This window comes from Cydia splendana, chromosome 5, assembly GCF_910591565.1.
Source record: "Cydia splendana chromosome 5, ilCydSple1.2, whole genome shotgun sequence".
Classification (NCBI taxonomy): Eukaryota; Metazoa; Arthropoda; class Insecta; order Lepidoptera; family Tortricidae; genus Cydia; species Cydia splendana.
The window spans coordinates 5,014,438-5,031,348 of record NC_085964.1 but is presented as its reverse complement, the minus strand read 5'-3'; the positions used below and the strand labels follow the sequence as shown (position 1 = coordinate 5,031,348).

General features: G+C 37.1%; 1 protein-coding gene and 1 long non-coding RNA gene across 4 annotated transcripts in view; both read right to left on the bottom strand.

Moving 5' to 3' along the window:
- Positions 1-16,911, bottom strand: part of LOC134790492 (dual specificity calcium/calmodulin-dependent 3',5'-cyclic nucleotide phosphodiesterase 1) — a 299,273-nt gene that overhangs the window by 21,281 nt on the left and 261,081 nt on the right. For 2 of the 3 annotated variants that reach the window (XM_063761306.1, XM_063761308.1), the window contains 3 exons: positions 16,519-16,563; positions 13,890-14,139; positions 5,737-5,853 (listed from right to left, as the gene is read on the bottom strand). In XM_063761306.1, coding sequence (XP_063617376.1) covers positions 5,737-5,853; positions 13,890-14,139; positions 16,519-16,563 — 412 coding nt within the window. The remainder of the gene's footprint in view (positions 1-5,736; positions 5,854-13,889; positions 14,140-16,518; positions 16,564-16,911) is intronic. The other variant, XM_063761307.1, reaches the window with a different exon arrangement.
- Positions 1,211-3,138, bottom strand: LOC134790474 (uncharacterized). Its single transcript, XR_010144191.1, has 2 exons — positions 3,088-3,138; positions 1,211-2,814 (listed from the first exon to the last, which is right to left on the bottom strand). It is a non-coding gene; the product is annotated as an uncharacterized LOC134790474 (long non-coding RNA).

The following is a 16,911-nucleotide window of genomic DNA, read 5'->3' as shown; positions in this document are numbered from 1 at the left end:
TTAAAACACAGTAAAATTATTTAAATTGAAAACATAGTCATAACAATAAGAACATACATTCCACTGCTGGTCACCTTTCATTGTACAAGAGTGAAAATACCACTAGAATTGGCGCAACTAAGTATTTATACGTCGAAATTGTTGAAATAAATAGTATGATGTTAAAACAATTTTGTTGTCTATTTACAATACACGTATACTTTTTTGTTTTCTCACATCGTTTTTTTGAGTAAGTAACAATTTGTGAATTAAACTAAAATACCAAACTGTGCAAATTGAATACATATGTACCTCTGCAATATGTGTGTGTATTTAAACTAAAATACGTGCATTGATAAATTAAGTATCCCAAGCCAATTTAAGGTTAAAAACCATTTTATCAAGACAAATTAGGTATTGATAAAAGTAAAATTACGGAGTTTAACCTAATAGCTCAATGCAGATGGCTGGATTATTGGATTTCGACGATGCATTAGACTAAATTGGCATATAAGATTTATCAGATAAAGTACCTTTACATTTTTTATTCACCGTGACTCCGACATTTGAAAAACAAGACCGAAGTGATCCCATAAGTGTTCCGTGAACAAAGTTTTGTACGGAACACTAATAATCACAAACGTTTGACAAAATCGACTTGTAGAGGATGACAGATACCTATACGAAAACATTTTTCCCAAACTGAAACGGAAATCTTCACTTCACTCGGTCTAAATGCAAATACTATATCTTTTCTAATATAGAAAAAAATCGTTCAGAGCCGTGTAAGTTTAAGAGTGAAAGACCTTTCCAGCGGGTAAACCTATCCCACCCACACACCTATTCATCTTTCTTCTCACGCACTTCACATTTTTACCAATCATACTTCCACTAAAGTTCCCAAACTAATTTGCTTTCCCAGAGCAAAAATAATTATAGCTCATAACTTCGTGGATCACGTCCACCTGTTATTAACTTATTTGTTATCTTTGAAAAATATCCTTAGACAAGCGCACGTAGCGACATTCCGGAATTCTAAAGAATCCGAACACCTTAAGAGTCCTTACTCCTACAGACGAGCGTATTTTGCAAAATGCTTCCTTTTTCATTTAAGATTACGACGTAACTATTAGTATTTATTCAAAAACTGATAACGTACTTAAATAATCATTTCTTAAACTAGGGGCTGAAAACGTTCAAATTTTCATTTTCTCTTTTTGAACCTAAAATAAATGAGTTTTCTTAGGAGTCTTTTTCAAATTTTGCAGTGAGAAGGGTCGTTTCGGTTCTCAATTTTGCAGTAAACAAGAATCATTTGGTACATGAATGATTACAATTCAACTCACCATATCTTGTACGAGGGGCTGACATGCTTGAAAATCGAAGATTCATTTAAAAAAATTGATAAAAAACCTTCCGAGTTTTCTTCATTTTTTTGGTGAAAACAGGGTTACATTACATTTTTTTATCGCAAATTGGACTTATATTTTGCCCCAAAAATAATATTTTATCAAATTGTAACTTTATGTCTACTCATAAAAAAAAAATCATAACTATAGGACCTACCTAGCCGTAAATCTATATTTTTTTAAAGACGTATAAATCACGCTGCACCGACACCGCGCGCTCAGTCTCCGCCGAGTGCGCTTAGGGGACGGACCTGTGCTCGACCGTCAGGCGTTCGTTGCTTTCGTAACCATCGAGAGAGTTCCGAGAAGTGCTGTATACTATGATTAGAAAATCTTGATCCAAGGGTGTACATTTTTTACACCATATTTAATTTTAACAACCGACTCTCGCTTATGTGATAGATTTTCAGTGTTACTTGAATTCTGGTTAGGGTTTGCATTTTTATTATACCCGGACGACCTGGATGATGTCCAGGTTCTCATGATGGAGTCAGGAATGGTCACCGAACTCCTAATCTACTCATCATAACTCCATCGTGTTTGGGCTCAATAGATTTTCCTTGACGAACACCATCGATCTAGATGAAGTCCAGGTTCTCATGATGGAGTCAGGAGTTGGTCACCAGAACTCCTAATCTACTCATTAACACTCCATCGTGTTTGGGTTCAAATGATTTGCCCTGACGAGCACCATCTATCTAGATAAGGTCCAGGGTCATGAGACCCTTCTGGTGACCAACTTCTGACTCCATCATGAGATGGTCACCAGAAGTCCTAATTTACTCATCATAAGTCCATCGTGTTTGGGCTCAATCGATTTGCCTCGACGAGCACCATCTATCTAGATGAGGTCCAGGGTCATGAGACCCTTCTGGTGACCAACTCCTGACTCCATCATGAGATGGTCACCAGATGTTCTAATCTACTCATAATAACTCCATCGTGTTTGGGCTCAATAGATTTGCCCCGACGAGCACCATCGATCTAGATGAAGTCCAGGTTCTCATGATGGAGTCAGTAATGGTCACCGAACTCCTAATCTACTCATCATAACTCCATCCTGTTTGGGCTCAATAGATTTTCCTTGACGAACACCATCGATCTAGATGAGGTCCAGGTTCTCATGATGGAGTCAGGAGTTGGTCACCAGAACTCCTAATCTACTCATTATCACTCCATCGTGTTTGGGCTCAATCGATTTGCCTCGACGAGCACCATCTATCTAGATGAGGTCCAGGGTCATGAGACCCTTCTGGTGACCAGCTCCTGACTCCATCATGAGATGGTCACCAGATGTTCTAATCTACTCATCATAACTCCATCGTGTTTGGGCTCAATAGATTTGCCCCGACGAGCACCATTGATCTAGATGAAGTCCAGGTTCTCATGATGGAGTCAGGAGTTGGTCACCAGAAATCCTAATCTACTCATTATCACTCTATCGTGATTGGGCTCATTAGATTTGCCCTGACGAGCACCATCTATCTAGATGAGGTCCAGAGTCATGAGACTCTTCTGGTGACCAACTCCTGACTCCATTACGAGATGGGGTCAGGAGTTGGTCCCCAGAAGTCCTAATCTATTCATCATAACTCCATCGTGTTTGGGATCAATAGATTTGCCCCGACAAGCACCATCGATCTAGAATCTAGATGAAGTCCAGGTTTTCATGATGGAGTCAGGAGTTGGTCACCAGAACTCCTAATCTACTCATCATAACTCCATCGTGTTTGGGCTCAATAGATTTTCCTTGACGAGCACTATCGATCTACGGAACCCTAAAAACGGAGATACTTCTGTTTTAGACATAAAATCGAACTTCAGAGAGTTCAGTAGTTGTTACTTGCAGGTACTCTCGAATTTATTGTCATTATACAGGGTGGCCATAAAATAAGTGCTTTTCCGCTGCTGGCAAGAAAATGGTTGCTGGAAAAAAAATTACCCTCCCATAGAAAATGGACTAGACAAAATGTATGAAACAGCCAAATTTTTTTTTCGCGATTTCGGGGTTGGTCCCATCGCGGTTCGCGGTTGCTTAGTTCAGTATAATCCCTAAACCTCCCTGGCAACGGGAATGCACTTATTTTTGGCCACCCTGTATATATTATTATTTAATATAACCTTATCTTTAAAACATTTAATTATTCAACTTCCTTGGTGAACTGACTTGAATAAGTTACTTGACTTCGTGGATGAACTTGTCACAATAATTCCATGACATACAGAGGTAAACAATCATTATTTTTTACTCGTCGTTGGTTATATATTATCTCATCACATATACTCTATTGACTACTACCATGCTTATAAAATAAAATACAGAGTGCCAATATAACGTTAAAATAAATTTACTTGCAAATTAAATTGAAAAGTATCAAAATTATTCTTGTCTGCGTTGAAACGCGCTTAGCTTTGCCGGCGCTCGCGTACCGAGCGCTAACGCCATCTATCGAGTGTTATTTCGCAAAATCGGTGAACGCTCTAAGGAATAAGGGCTCTTAAGTTATCTTGGTTCTATTAAAAGTTTAGCTTACGTCGGTGATGGGAATTTCCAACGCCTGTTTCAAAATGACGAAAATGTACAGAAAGAACATGTTGGATACGACGTTATGTACCTACATTCTCGTTCAGCCTACATGTAAGTCTTTAGAGTTTCGAAAAGTTATTTTTACGTAAAAATTACCGCTTTGGATAATTTATTGTTTTTTTACAGGTTTAGATATAGGCAAGGCGCGTTTAGTACGCGTAACATTTGGCATAGGTAGTTAACTACAAAAGAAATTGATTTTCAAGGAATTTTATAAGGCATGGTATGTACCTACATATATTTCACCCACACTTATCAAATATGCAAGGTAATCTATCTGACCTGACGTAGCAACAAAAGAAAAAAAAGGAAAGGCAACTAACACCGCCTATTTATCCATTAAGGATAAGGAAATAAAAAGGTCCTCGAAGCTGAGATAATTTAGACGAATGGGCAACGGCAAAGTCACTCTAATCTACGGGCAAATGAGGTATTCCCTCTTTAGAATTTAGGGAAATCCCTATAGTTCGTTTTTATTAGCATTAGAAATAAGGTAAACAATCTTGATGTGTCTTTTAATTGAAAAACACATTTTAAAAATAAATCACGGCAAATATGTAACAATTATGAATCTAATACGATCATTTATATTCTTCTGCTTTCATAAGTAATAGTTATTGATTTTTAAAAAGCGTTTTTCAATTAAAAGACATGTCAAGATCGCTTACCTTCTCTCAAGTTCTTTCTAATGCTAAAAAAAACGAACTATAATCAGTTGGTGCTGATAAACGATGTGTCTAAGGGTTATAAAATATTCAACGTTTGTTAAGGTCGTGGTTAATTTTTTTATTGCATTACGTAGGTATATATAATCGTTACCTAACTTCAATTGCTCATTTTCTATCCAACGAATATTAACGGTTTCTCAAAAACTTTAGAAGTAGGTAATTTAAATATTGATTTAGGCATGGTAATAAAATATATCTACCGCAAAATTCCAGATTACACTGTACTCTTTGCTTAGTCATGTACTCAATACGTGCCCAAGTATTCCTTACCGAAAACCGAGACTTCCCTTCTTAGTTTTATTTAACTTCAGCAGCACGTAACGACGACAAACATTTTTTAAATGTTACGGTGGACCGATGAGAAGCCTCGGGAGTGCGCTGATTAAATTGAAGACTCATGTCTGGGTTAAATAAAACGGAGTATTGGTTTAACTCGCAAGGAGCTTTGGAAGAAATTGGATCATTTGAAAGTCTTTTGAGTATAAAGTAAGTATTTTTATAAATTATTTTTCGTTAAACCATTTGTAGGTTAGTTGGCCGCGGTTTTAATTTAAGCTACTGATGGAAATGCCGCAATATGACGGAACAGTTTAGCAATGACAGCGGGTACATACATTTTTTTCGATCGGACGGTCACTCAGTTGTGACCAAGTAAGATGAAAACTCATATACTTAATGCGTGGAGTTGTTCAAAGTTGCACGGCAAAGTGCAGTGCACGACAGGCTGTTTATGAGACCTTTTCCAGCAATAAGTAGATAATTCTCGGTTGGCATAGATTTTTGGTGATGATTTCGTGCTCTTCACCTCATCATGCTCTTACATTTTCCACTTAATTTCGCGTTTGATTGTAGTTTCTTTCTCTGTATTTTATTTCAGCCATTTCTCGTTTAGTTCTGTGTTCTCCTCGAATGGAGCGCGACAATACAAATCTGTACTCAAAGTCGTTGTTCCCCTGTACACCTGTCGTGACACATCAAATTAAATTCTTTTGTTTTGACAGGAGTGAAAAGAAAGTGGACCTTATTAACTTACCTTAAATTTGTGTATCATCCCGTATCGGTTGAGCAGCTCGTAGCCCAGGTACTTGAGTGGCGCCCCCGCGGACGCCTCGAACAGCGCGAACACGTCGAATGACCACTCGTCAAGCGTCTGCGATCAAGGAAAGTAGATTTAACCTTCTAGGTCTATGGGTAACACTACGAGTAAATGAATAATGACAAATGGATCCACATTGAATTGACGTGTAAAATTTGTACAATTTTATCAATAAATGTATCTTATCTTATCTTATCTTATCTTATCTTATCTTATCTTATGGGGAACGGTTTAGTTTTAACACCATTATTTCTCAATATACCATGTTATGTTATTTACTCACGACATGATGTTATTCGTACCGATTTTCCAAATACAACGTCCTAAGTTGTCTTACAAAACTTGGGAAGTAAGTAGGCCTTGTTTCCCTTAAATTGCTAATCATTTCTTGCTTCTGGCTAAATAATTTGATAATTTTCTGTAATGAAGAATGTTTGTCTGGCAACATTCAGATGTCTCTGTCCAGTAATTTTAACTCTTTCTTTACTTGTATATAGTGTCTGTGCGCAAAGAGAACAGTAGTGGAATATAAGGGAACCATACATTCTACGACTCTACTCTTTCCGCACAGACTCAATAGCTGCTGCATTTTCTACAGAAGGAGAAGGATAAATAATTTTGATCTGGGTGGCAACAATAAGAAGTAAAAGAAAAGTTTTACGACTAGTGGTTATTTAGTGTAAAACACTGAAATAATACCCATATACTAGTAGAACCATAGTACGACACATTCATGAGGCTCGTCTCGTTACCAAGCCAATTAAAATACACTGACACAACAAAAAAATACCCGTAGGCATTAATTAGTCTTCGCGAACATTTACTCAGTTTTAATGAACGCTCATTGTCGAGTCGCGATTATAATTTCATTAATCGTTAAACAAAAGGCAACTTCAACAAAAGTCAGCTCGGAGGAACAAAGGAGTTAGGAGTTGGGAGCGAGACGAATGAACAAAACATTTGTGTGAATAATGATGCAAGTGTGTGGTCACAGCGTGCGTTTGCTTCTGTGACGTTTACATGAAACCTAAAAACAGGGGACAAGATAAAGGTAACATTCTATTTCTGATCGCATCTGCACTACGGCTTCGGCACTACTGCAGCGGCCCGAACGCGTCGGTGTTATTATCAATTTCCATAGTAAAATGAATGACGGTACCGACCGCACGTAATATGGTGATTTTAACGTACTTCCGACCGCATCTGCACTACTGCTCATATCATAACTAACACGGGTGGCTCCTGATAAAGCTGCTCACCATGGAGCGAACCATCGAAGAAGAAGTCTAGACTCTTCGATTTAATACGACGACCGCCTGGCCTGGTAGTAGGTAGTGACCCTGCCGAAGCCGATGGTCCTGGGTTCGAATCCCGGTAAGGGTAAGGGTGTGTGATGAACACAAATATTTGTTCCTGAGTCATGGGTGTTTTCTAGTATGTATTTATCTATATAAGTATGTATATCGTCGCCTAATAGTACTCATAGTACAAGCTTTACTTAGTTTGGGGCTAGGTTGATCCGTGTAAGATGTCCCCTCATATTATTATTTATTTATTTATTTAATAAAGTTGAGTTTTCCGTTTTAATACTTATGTCTGAGTCTTATTCAAGTTTTTTGAATTACGTATTTATTAAATATGGAGTGTAAATAATATCATGAATTAATATAGGTATTGTAGTACCTACACACACAAAAACAGCAAACTTCAGCAAAGTACTGTATTTAGGACCATTCGGGCTCTAAATGCCGCTTTTACTAACATGTGTAGAAAATACAGTAAACATCCCCAGGGCTTAGTAATGTTTAGGTCAGAAACAATACGCCGAGGGACCCTCGAACAACTTGGACAAAAAGGTTTGTAAATATAACGATGTTTGTACGGAGGATTTAAGGTTTCTAGGTTTAATGTGGAAGTGTAAGTAAATATGTATTTGCCAATTTGTGTGAGTGATTGAAACATATGTTCCATATTAATCTATCAATTTGACTTATGTATTTGTAGGAAAGGGCAACTATTGCTAAATTTATATTAACTAATTGAGGCTTGTAAAGTTTTATGAATTAGGTTCATACCTAATTCATAAAACTTTTCAAGCCTCAATTAGTTATTCATATAAGGGAATATAAATTAATACTTTGTTGCCTTTGTTGACTGTGGACAGGCCAAGACTTGATTAAAGATTAGAAATTTTTTGCATTAGAAAAGACTAACCTAAGTATTTTTGAATACAGAGACACGTCAAGATCATGTAGTCTTTTTCTAATGCTAAAAAAACTAATTATTAGTAGTAGTCGTTGGCTTATTCTAAAGACATTTTTTTTTTAATTCTCCCAGTGCCGTATATCTCAAAAGCCTAAATCCACCACGATTTTTAACATCCAGGGTTCAGTTTTATAACTAAATATTAACATGGGTCACTTTGTATGCTATATTTATACAGTAACCCAATTTAATGACTATTAAAGTGAAGTTTATATTTGGTTCTACGTAATATATTCCCTGCAAAAGATTTTCGATATCAAAAATACCTTTGGCCTTACAACGCTTGCTGTTTATGTTTTCACCTAAATTTGCAAAAGGGTATTATTATTAAGGCTAAATATTAATGATTTGCTGTAATTAAATCCAACTCTGGCTCCTAATTGAATATTCTGCCAGCGCCCGGATTCGGCGCACGTCTTTAAACGCGATGCGTTTTGCGAATGCCAAGAGATGTTGGGTACTTGCACGTTTTAGGGGACGATTATGAAAAATTCTACTTTTAAGGGTCACGATATGCTTCATATCATTTCTCCATTCCATAGGACAGTTTGTTTCAATATATTAAGCCACAGCTAGTAAAATTGACGAGTGAACGAGAGACCGCGCGATAATCTGGACATTATGGAAGTACATTGCTTCACCATTCACTACAGTGGTATCCTAAACATACATTTGATTCATTTACATTTTACCGTATTGTCGTTCTGTATAAATAATTAGTAGCCTTTTAGACGCGATTTAAATCCCGTGTTATTGTTAAGAGGGAAGTATGTATAGCACGTGATCGTCCATACAAAAAGAGAAAACGTTTTCCACTTAAATATTTTCCACTCTCCATGATTTTTTATTATGTTATTGACACATAGAAACTAGGTTTATATGTTTCCTTTTTTCAAAATTTGCTATACAAAAAAATATTTAAAAAAGAAGCGAAACCTATAAACCTTGAATATATTATGCTGAAGCGATCGATATCAAAATCAAAGTTAATATGTTAAGATTTAGTCAGTGGAAAACGTTTTCTCCCGAAATGAAATTGTATGAAAAAAGTAGCTTTTGTCAGTAGCTATAAGTACTTCCTTCTTAATAATGTAGAATTTAAATAGTAGATTGTTAACCAAGGGTTGAAAGGCACTCATTCCTGCCGAGGTAGCTTGGTTTGGCGAGATAGTTCGAGGCTGAAATGATGCCTTTCACCCGAGTTAAACACTCTACTTTTCATTTCGAATACGAGGAAAATAAAATGCATGTTTTTAGGGTTCCGTACCCAAAGGGTAAAACTGACCCTATTACTAAGACTCCGCTGTCCGTCCGTCCGTCCATCCGTCTGTCACCAGGCTGTATCTCGTGATCTGTGATAGCTAGACAGCTGAAATTTTCGCAGATAAAAACAGAATGAAATAAAGATTTAAGTGGGGCTCCCATACAACAAACGTGATTTTTGACCAAAGTTAAGCAACGTCGGGCGGGGTCAGTAATTGGATGGGTGACCGTTTTTATAGATAATGGTACGGAACCCTTCGTGTGCGAGTCCGACTCGCACTTGGCCGGTTTTTTTTAAAACAGGACTAGGTATAATTTTTTATAGTATTTTTTGAGGGTACTTTCAATTAACAATGTAGGCAAAAGTATCGTTATTTATGGAATGGAGAGTCAAATATCAGAATGGAAATTGTATAACAAATCCATTTATACCCAAATTTGAATTGCTTATCGTAAAAAAATTAATAAAATCGTACTTGGAACCTAAAATGCTCTAGTGCAGAAACGTATCATTTTCTGCACACCTTTTAGAACAACAATTACTTACCCTCTTTCAGGGCATGAGAAATGAAAACATATTTTTCATGGTAGATAGTAGTTTTCTAGCTTGTATTACAAACCATAAATACAACCTGAATCTGAATTATAAATAGAAAATTCCCTATGTGCAATATTCGGTCCCTTCGGTACTTAATAAACATTTTCCTTCAGCGAAAAAATTACACTCAAGTATGCAATAAAGTCGGCTGGGCCTGATTCAACATAAAATAATATAATCACAATGTCAAGTACATCGTTATTATACGCTGCGTTCTTTCACACATTTCTTTGCATGCTTAGGCGCCAGACCGACCGACCACGACTGGTCGGTCGGTCTGGCGCCTATTTCACCAACATGACAATTACTTTGACACCTGACACTGTCAATTTCCTTTACAGTACAATATAAGTGGTGTTAATATTTACTTGTTGGGCTATTACCTAATGTACGCAACTGAATTGTCAATGTCAGTGGTGTGGTCTGTAAAGCGTGTGACTCTCATAACAGTGATGGTATTCTCAGTAATATCATATTTATAGCACATTTTGAAAATGAATATGCCCTAAGTAAATCATAAAATAGCACACCGTTACGATTACAATCTAATTTCAGTCCTTCATTTGGTGTGTTCGCGAATAAAGTTAATGTAAATCGTGCGGCAAAGTAACATTTTCGGTCTTAGATTTACCGATAATCGCATCTCTGCCACTTTGAGACATAAAGTAGGGCTGTTTACATTTTATTACATCGTTTCTGAGATGAGATTTCAAATTAGAATATGTTGTACAAAAGAGGTTAATACATGTAGCATTATGCTTCTATTTTTTTTATGGTAAGCCGTCTTTTTAGAATGATTTTAGGTCTTAGATTGTTATAAAGTAAAATAAGGGTTTTGGATCTATGGCTTCTTAACATAAGATTCAGATTCAGATTCATATTTATTTGCAGAAAAAGGGTTAGTTACAGGTCTTAATTTTAGGTTAGTAATGATCCACCTTAATCCGCTATCTCATGACAGCATGCAAATTATTCTTAAAACTATATTCTACAGCATTCATATATATAGGTATTTACAAAGTACCTACATTAATTAGCTATATACACTTATACACAATACATTTACACTAATTTATGAACAATGTCAAGTTAAAATTATGCCAAATAATAAGAAAACCTAAAATTAAAATCAATACATATTTCATGTCATCATGTTTTTATAATTCAAAAATTCTTTCATGTTGTAAAAACAATGATCTTGGAGCCAAAACATAATGCTGTAGGGATACTGTTATGCGGGGGGTAGTGTTCTCTGGAGGGGCACGGTAGTTTTAAATCTTATTATTCGATTTGATTAACGTATACCTATTACCTACATAAGAAGCATTTATGGCAATCTAAAAAGGTAGAACTGTAAGTCCATTATCTTTACTCTTACTAAATCTTTGTCAGAATTAAGGTCAAGTTTACTAAACTAACAAGTAACTAACAAGTAAAATCCCGAACATATAATATTAACCATATAACCCGAGGGATACATTCATCTTGATCGCGGTTATTTGGTTAGGAGGCTAAATTATTCACTGCCCTGAGATGTACAGTCGATGTCAAAGATATATTATACTATTGCATCTTGTTCATTTGTAATAAGGCGAAAAATGTAAACGTATGTTTGACGTCGACTGTACAGTTGAACAACGCTTATTACGAGGAAAGTGGACGACCGAGTTAGGAAGCTTCCAAAAATGTATATTTTTTCGTTCTTAATTCTCACAATAAAAAAAACAACGGGTTGCACTCCGGGAGTGCCGGCAGAAGTGAAAACTCAATGACATTGTAACTCAAAATATTAATAACAGCGCCATCTAGTGCAAAATGTCTGCAGCACTGTATAATTGAGGTTAACGCCATCTAGCGTTATTTCGTCGCATTAACCCCTAAGCACATCACTGTGAGTACTACAGTTATATTAATACGAGTTTGAGGGAAACTCACTAGATGGCATTTAAATCAAAAAAGAAAAACACAATGACATTGTCCGTCACACGTGACGTCACGCAAGCGCCCTGCGCCGCCTAAACGAAACAGCAGGCTCAGGCATACATGTTCGCCGCGCGGTAGAAAGAGAGGGTTACGTCTTACGTCTTACGCTGTCTCGAGTTTAACATTTATTCCCCACCTCAAAAAGTGCACAGCGCCGCTAAAGAAGTTTTCACTTCAAAAAGGAAAAAAATTAGGCCAAGCGAACTGCAAAAGCTGCATACTCATTTTGTGTGTGACTTCCATTCATTATACCTATAGGTATTCACGTTTGCAGCTGTGTCTAAATGAAATTGTGTAAAAATACTTTCCATAATGTCTTTATCCAGAGAAGAAAATGGGTTTGCGTGGAGAAACGGTCGTTCACTTTCCGCGTAATACAAGTACGCTGAAACATTGTGCAGGAGCTTGTACTTAGCTACTCCTTCTCAAATTAAAATTAGTTAAAATTAAATATCTAAATACCGCCTAAACCAGCGATATTTTTTTTCTGCATTTTTTGCTATTAACTCTGTAAACATGTTTCAAAAAGAAAAAAGTCTTATGATATCGATACGACTATTTGTTTAGGCGCCAGGTATCACGACTCCGCCATTTTTTAAAATTTCCAAAAACCGGATTGACAAAAAAATTTTATTTAGTCATAAAATTCGGTCACAAAATTTCACGAGAATCGGTTAAGAATTGCGACCTGTAGAGGAGAACATCCGGACATACGAAAGCAAAATGCCCGAGTCAAAACGTAGACCTTCGCTTCGCTTCGGTCAACTAGGTAAAATCCCGAACATATAATATTAGCCACATAACCCGAGGGATACATTCATCTTGATCGCGGTTATTTGGTTAGGAGGCTAAATTATTCACTGCCCTGAGATGTACAGTCGATGTCAAAGATATATTATACTATTGCATCTTGTTCATTTGTAATAAGGCGAAAAATGTAAACGTATGTTTGACGTCGACTGTACAGTTGAACAACGCTTATTACGAGGAAAGTGGACGACCGAGTTAGGAAGCTTCCAAAAATGTATGTTTTTTCGTTCTTAGTTATCACAATAAAAAAAAACAACGGGTTGCACTCCGGGAGTGCCGGCAGAAGTGAAAACTCAATGACATTGTAACTCAAAATATTAATAACAGCGCCATCTAGTGCAAAATGTCTGCAGCACTATGTATAATTGAGGTTAACGCCATCTAGCGTTATTTCGTCGCATTAACCCCTAAGCACATCACTGTGAGTACTACAGTTATATTAATACGAGTTTGAGGGAAACTCACTAGATGGCATTTAAATCAAAAAAGAAAAACACAATGACATTGTCCGTCACACGTGACGTCACGCAAGCGCCCTGCGCCGCCTAAACGAAACAGCAGGCTCGAGCATACATTTTCGCCGCGCGGTAGAAAGAGAGGGTTACGTCTTACGGCTTACGCTGTCTCGAGTTTAACATTTATTCCCCACCTCAAAAAGTGCACAGCGCCGCTAAAGAAGTTTTCACTTCAAAAAGGAAAAAAATTAGGCCAAGCGAACTGCAAAAGCTGCATACTCATTTTGTGTGTGACTTCCATTCATTATACCTATAGGTATTCACGTTTGCAGCTGTGTCTAAATGAAATTGTGTAAAAATACTTTCCATAATGTCTTTATCCAGAGAAGAAAATGGGTTTGCATGGAGAAACGGTCGTTCACTTTCCGCGTAATACAAGTACGCTGAAACATTGTGCAGGAGCTTGTACTAGTTACTCACGTTTTTCTACTCGGTAGGTAACTACTAGAGAATATACACCAATGCCAATTCAGTAAAAAATAAAGTGAGGTAGTGAAAATAAGGAAACTGGAAGATATTCTTCGTCTGTGATAAAAATGTTAGACAATAAGACGTAATATTTGACTTAAAATACCTGAGTGAACCGTTTTAATATGTGCGTATCTCACAGAAGTATTGTTTTCATAATTGTTTATAAAATAAGATGCAAATCTCACCTTCAGCACTCTGACGACGTCCTGCGGGAACTGCATAAGCGCGGTGCTCGTCACCCGCCTGTATATCCTGTCCACGAATATCCCGGCGCGGATCGCGTGCGCCACCGACCGGAACTTGGGCTTTTCGTCCGACTTCCGCTTAGCCGTCGCCAGCTGACGTGTGAACGTCGACGCCAGCCACTCCCGGACCTCTGGCGGCACCGCATCAGGCTGCACCTCCGACAACTCGTCATCTTCGTCCGCCAATCTCCTGCGCACATAATTCTTAATCAGAACAAGGAAGACTGATTAAATAGGGAGTATTACTGCAATGTTCTGCCGGCAGAGTGCAGCACTAGTAGTAAACCATAGAGTAATTTATACATACTAGGCAGTTTTATGACAAGTTTTCACGGGTCAATCGCGGACGGTCTAGAACGCAAAATGACTACTGTAATATTTTGTCTATATCACTATTAGTCTACATCGCAAACGGTCTAGAACGCAAAATGACCACTTTTTATATCACCACATTTTACATAGGTAGGTTAGGTTTGTTAGGTATCTTCAAATGGCCGAAGGCCAAAAAGCACAGAATATACGCCCCGTCGACATCGCTATAAAGTTAAGATAAGACGGAAAAATAATGTGGGCATTTTGCGTTCTAGACCGTTTGCGATGTAGACTAATAGGGATATATACAAAATATTACAGTAGTCCTTTTGCGTTCTAGACCATACGCGAATAACCCGTTTTCACTATGACATTGATGCATCATGGCGGTTTGTTTACAGGTGGCCTACCGCGCACGAAAATCGAAATTTCGTTATCTGCCTCTCTACCGATCGAGAGGCAGAAACTGAACTATTGATTTTCGTGTTTCGCGGTAGGCCTTATGATTGTGCTAGTGACGCCCTCTACGCAGAGTTTTGCGTAATATTCCCTGTTAGATTCTGACAAAACAGAACCGAGCGTCATAAATCAACTGTAGGCATTGGATCCCAGTAATCCATTAATACCGGGATTTGCAGCCCATACATGGCTAGGTATTAACGCCGCTTTCAACAACATAATTGATATTGGAAAATTACTGGCCTAAGGCCCGTCGCGTTGCGTGAATATTTGATTAATTTACTAGGCCTCAAGTTGCAAACGGCATTGGAATACAACATTAGCAGATAAGACTATAGTCTTGTACTTACGTTTTTAAGTGTTATACAAAACAGTTTTTATTGCAATAAGTATAAATTAGGAGTGCATTATTATACTTCAAATCCTACACTAATTTTATTGGTCACTAGTTAATTTAATAAAAAAAAGTTGGATACCTCTATTTTTAATTTTCACTAATTTAGGTATGATTGGTAAAAATTATAATGCTGATAAAATTGTTTGTAAGCGACTAATAGGATATAAGTATATTAAATACAAAGGAAGATAAAACCTGTTAACAATATATTTTAGTTGTCGTTTAATACACGTGATTATCAATCAATATGTGTCAATTTTACTCCATTTTTATAAAGCAATTAATTAATTAGGCAGATGGAAACCGTAGATAAAATTACACAGTAGAGTGCTTCCTTCCATTATAAAAGGTAACTTTACCACAATTTCTCTGGACCTATGACATCCTAAGTTCCATTTTTACCAGAGTAAGTTCAACAGGGAGCTCTTCAGAGCTCAAATCTTCTGCTGCATTATGCAAAGGTTCAAAAGTGAGAGACGAGTCAAGTTCAGAGTAAATATAAGGACATGCGAGTTTCAGACTTGCTTTGCTAGGAGGACATGCGGCGTGCTCAAGAATATCGCATATTTACATTGCTTTCCATTGTAAAACCTAACATGTTTCTTTGAATTACTATAAAAAGACAATTTGATTTATCTAAGCGTGTTTCAATTATTTATTAAGCTGATTCGTCTTGACATTGACTTCGAAATACATTCGATTCGACATTTAGAATTGCAGATTAGAAATATAATCATACATTTTAGCATTTCGTTTGAAGATAAGTCTGTAATTGTTGATTTTTTTTGTTCTTATTAATTTCTGATTGCTTTAAATATCTCATGAACTTTCAACAACGTTCGGAGTAAAATTACAAAATCCAATCAGAATAACGTTCACAAAGGATTCGCTGAATAAGGCAGGCACTATTGAAATGGAAAGAGGCTCGCATGGTTTTGTTAGGTAAAAGGAAAAATCGACTGGCGAACGGACTCAATTTTATCAGATTTCCAGTCTTTTCTCTACATCTCCTAAATACATTTTTAAATTAATGACGACGCATACTAGAACGGTCCGGGTCCGGGCCGAGGCATCCGACACTTCGTTTTCTATGTATGATGGGTGATCACGTGATCTTTTCTATAGACCGTTCTATAGCGTGAGTCATCCTTTAATGTTTTTATTTCATTTAGCCGTTATTATTCAAGTTAGTATGCTAATTAAGCTGGCTATTAATGAACAACGGAAAGCAACGTCTCACACGACACGAACGAAACAACAAACCAAGCACTTTATAAAGGAAGGATTATTTACAGGGTTATTCCCACCACGTCTTAAATTTTAAATACTGAAATTCTAAATATAAGAAGTGTATTTTTTTAAGAAGCGGTGGAGCAAAAGTATGAGGAAACATCGACACACCTAAACACCAGGGTTGGGGCCGACTGCTGCCTCGCCACGGCCGGTCTAAAATAAAACATGGCGTCAATGGGAAAGTCGGGAGCACACCGGGACGGGACAGTGACGAGTATTCATCAACCACTTGCCTATCACCTAGCGTCCACGCTAAGGCGCGGCCATAGGTTGTCACGAACAAGAGTGTCAAGTTGGTTTAAACTTGCGTAGTCGGAGTATACAACATTAATTAAAAAAGAAAAATCGATGGCAATGGCAAAAACAAAGCGTGGAAGTTTCTGATCAAGGCAAATGGCATCATGAACTTTAAAACACAAAAATGCGTCTCTTTTAAAACATATTCACAAAACTAAAAAATTTATCCAATTTCACATTAAAATTGATAGCGTCACTTAAAAT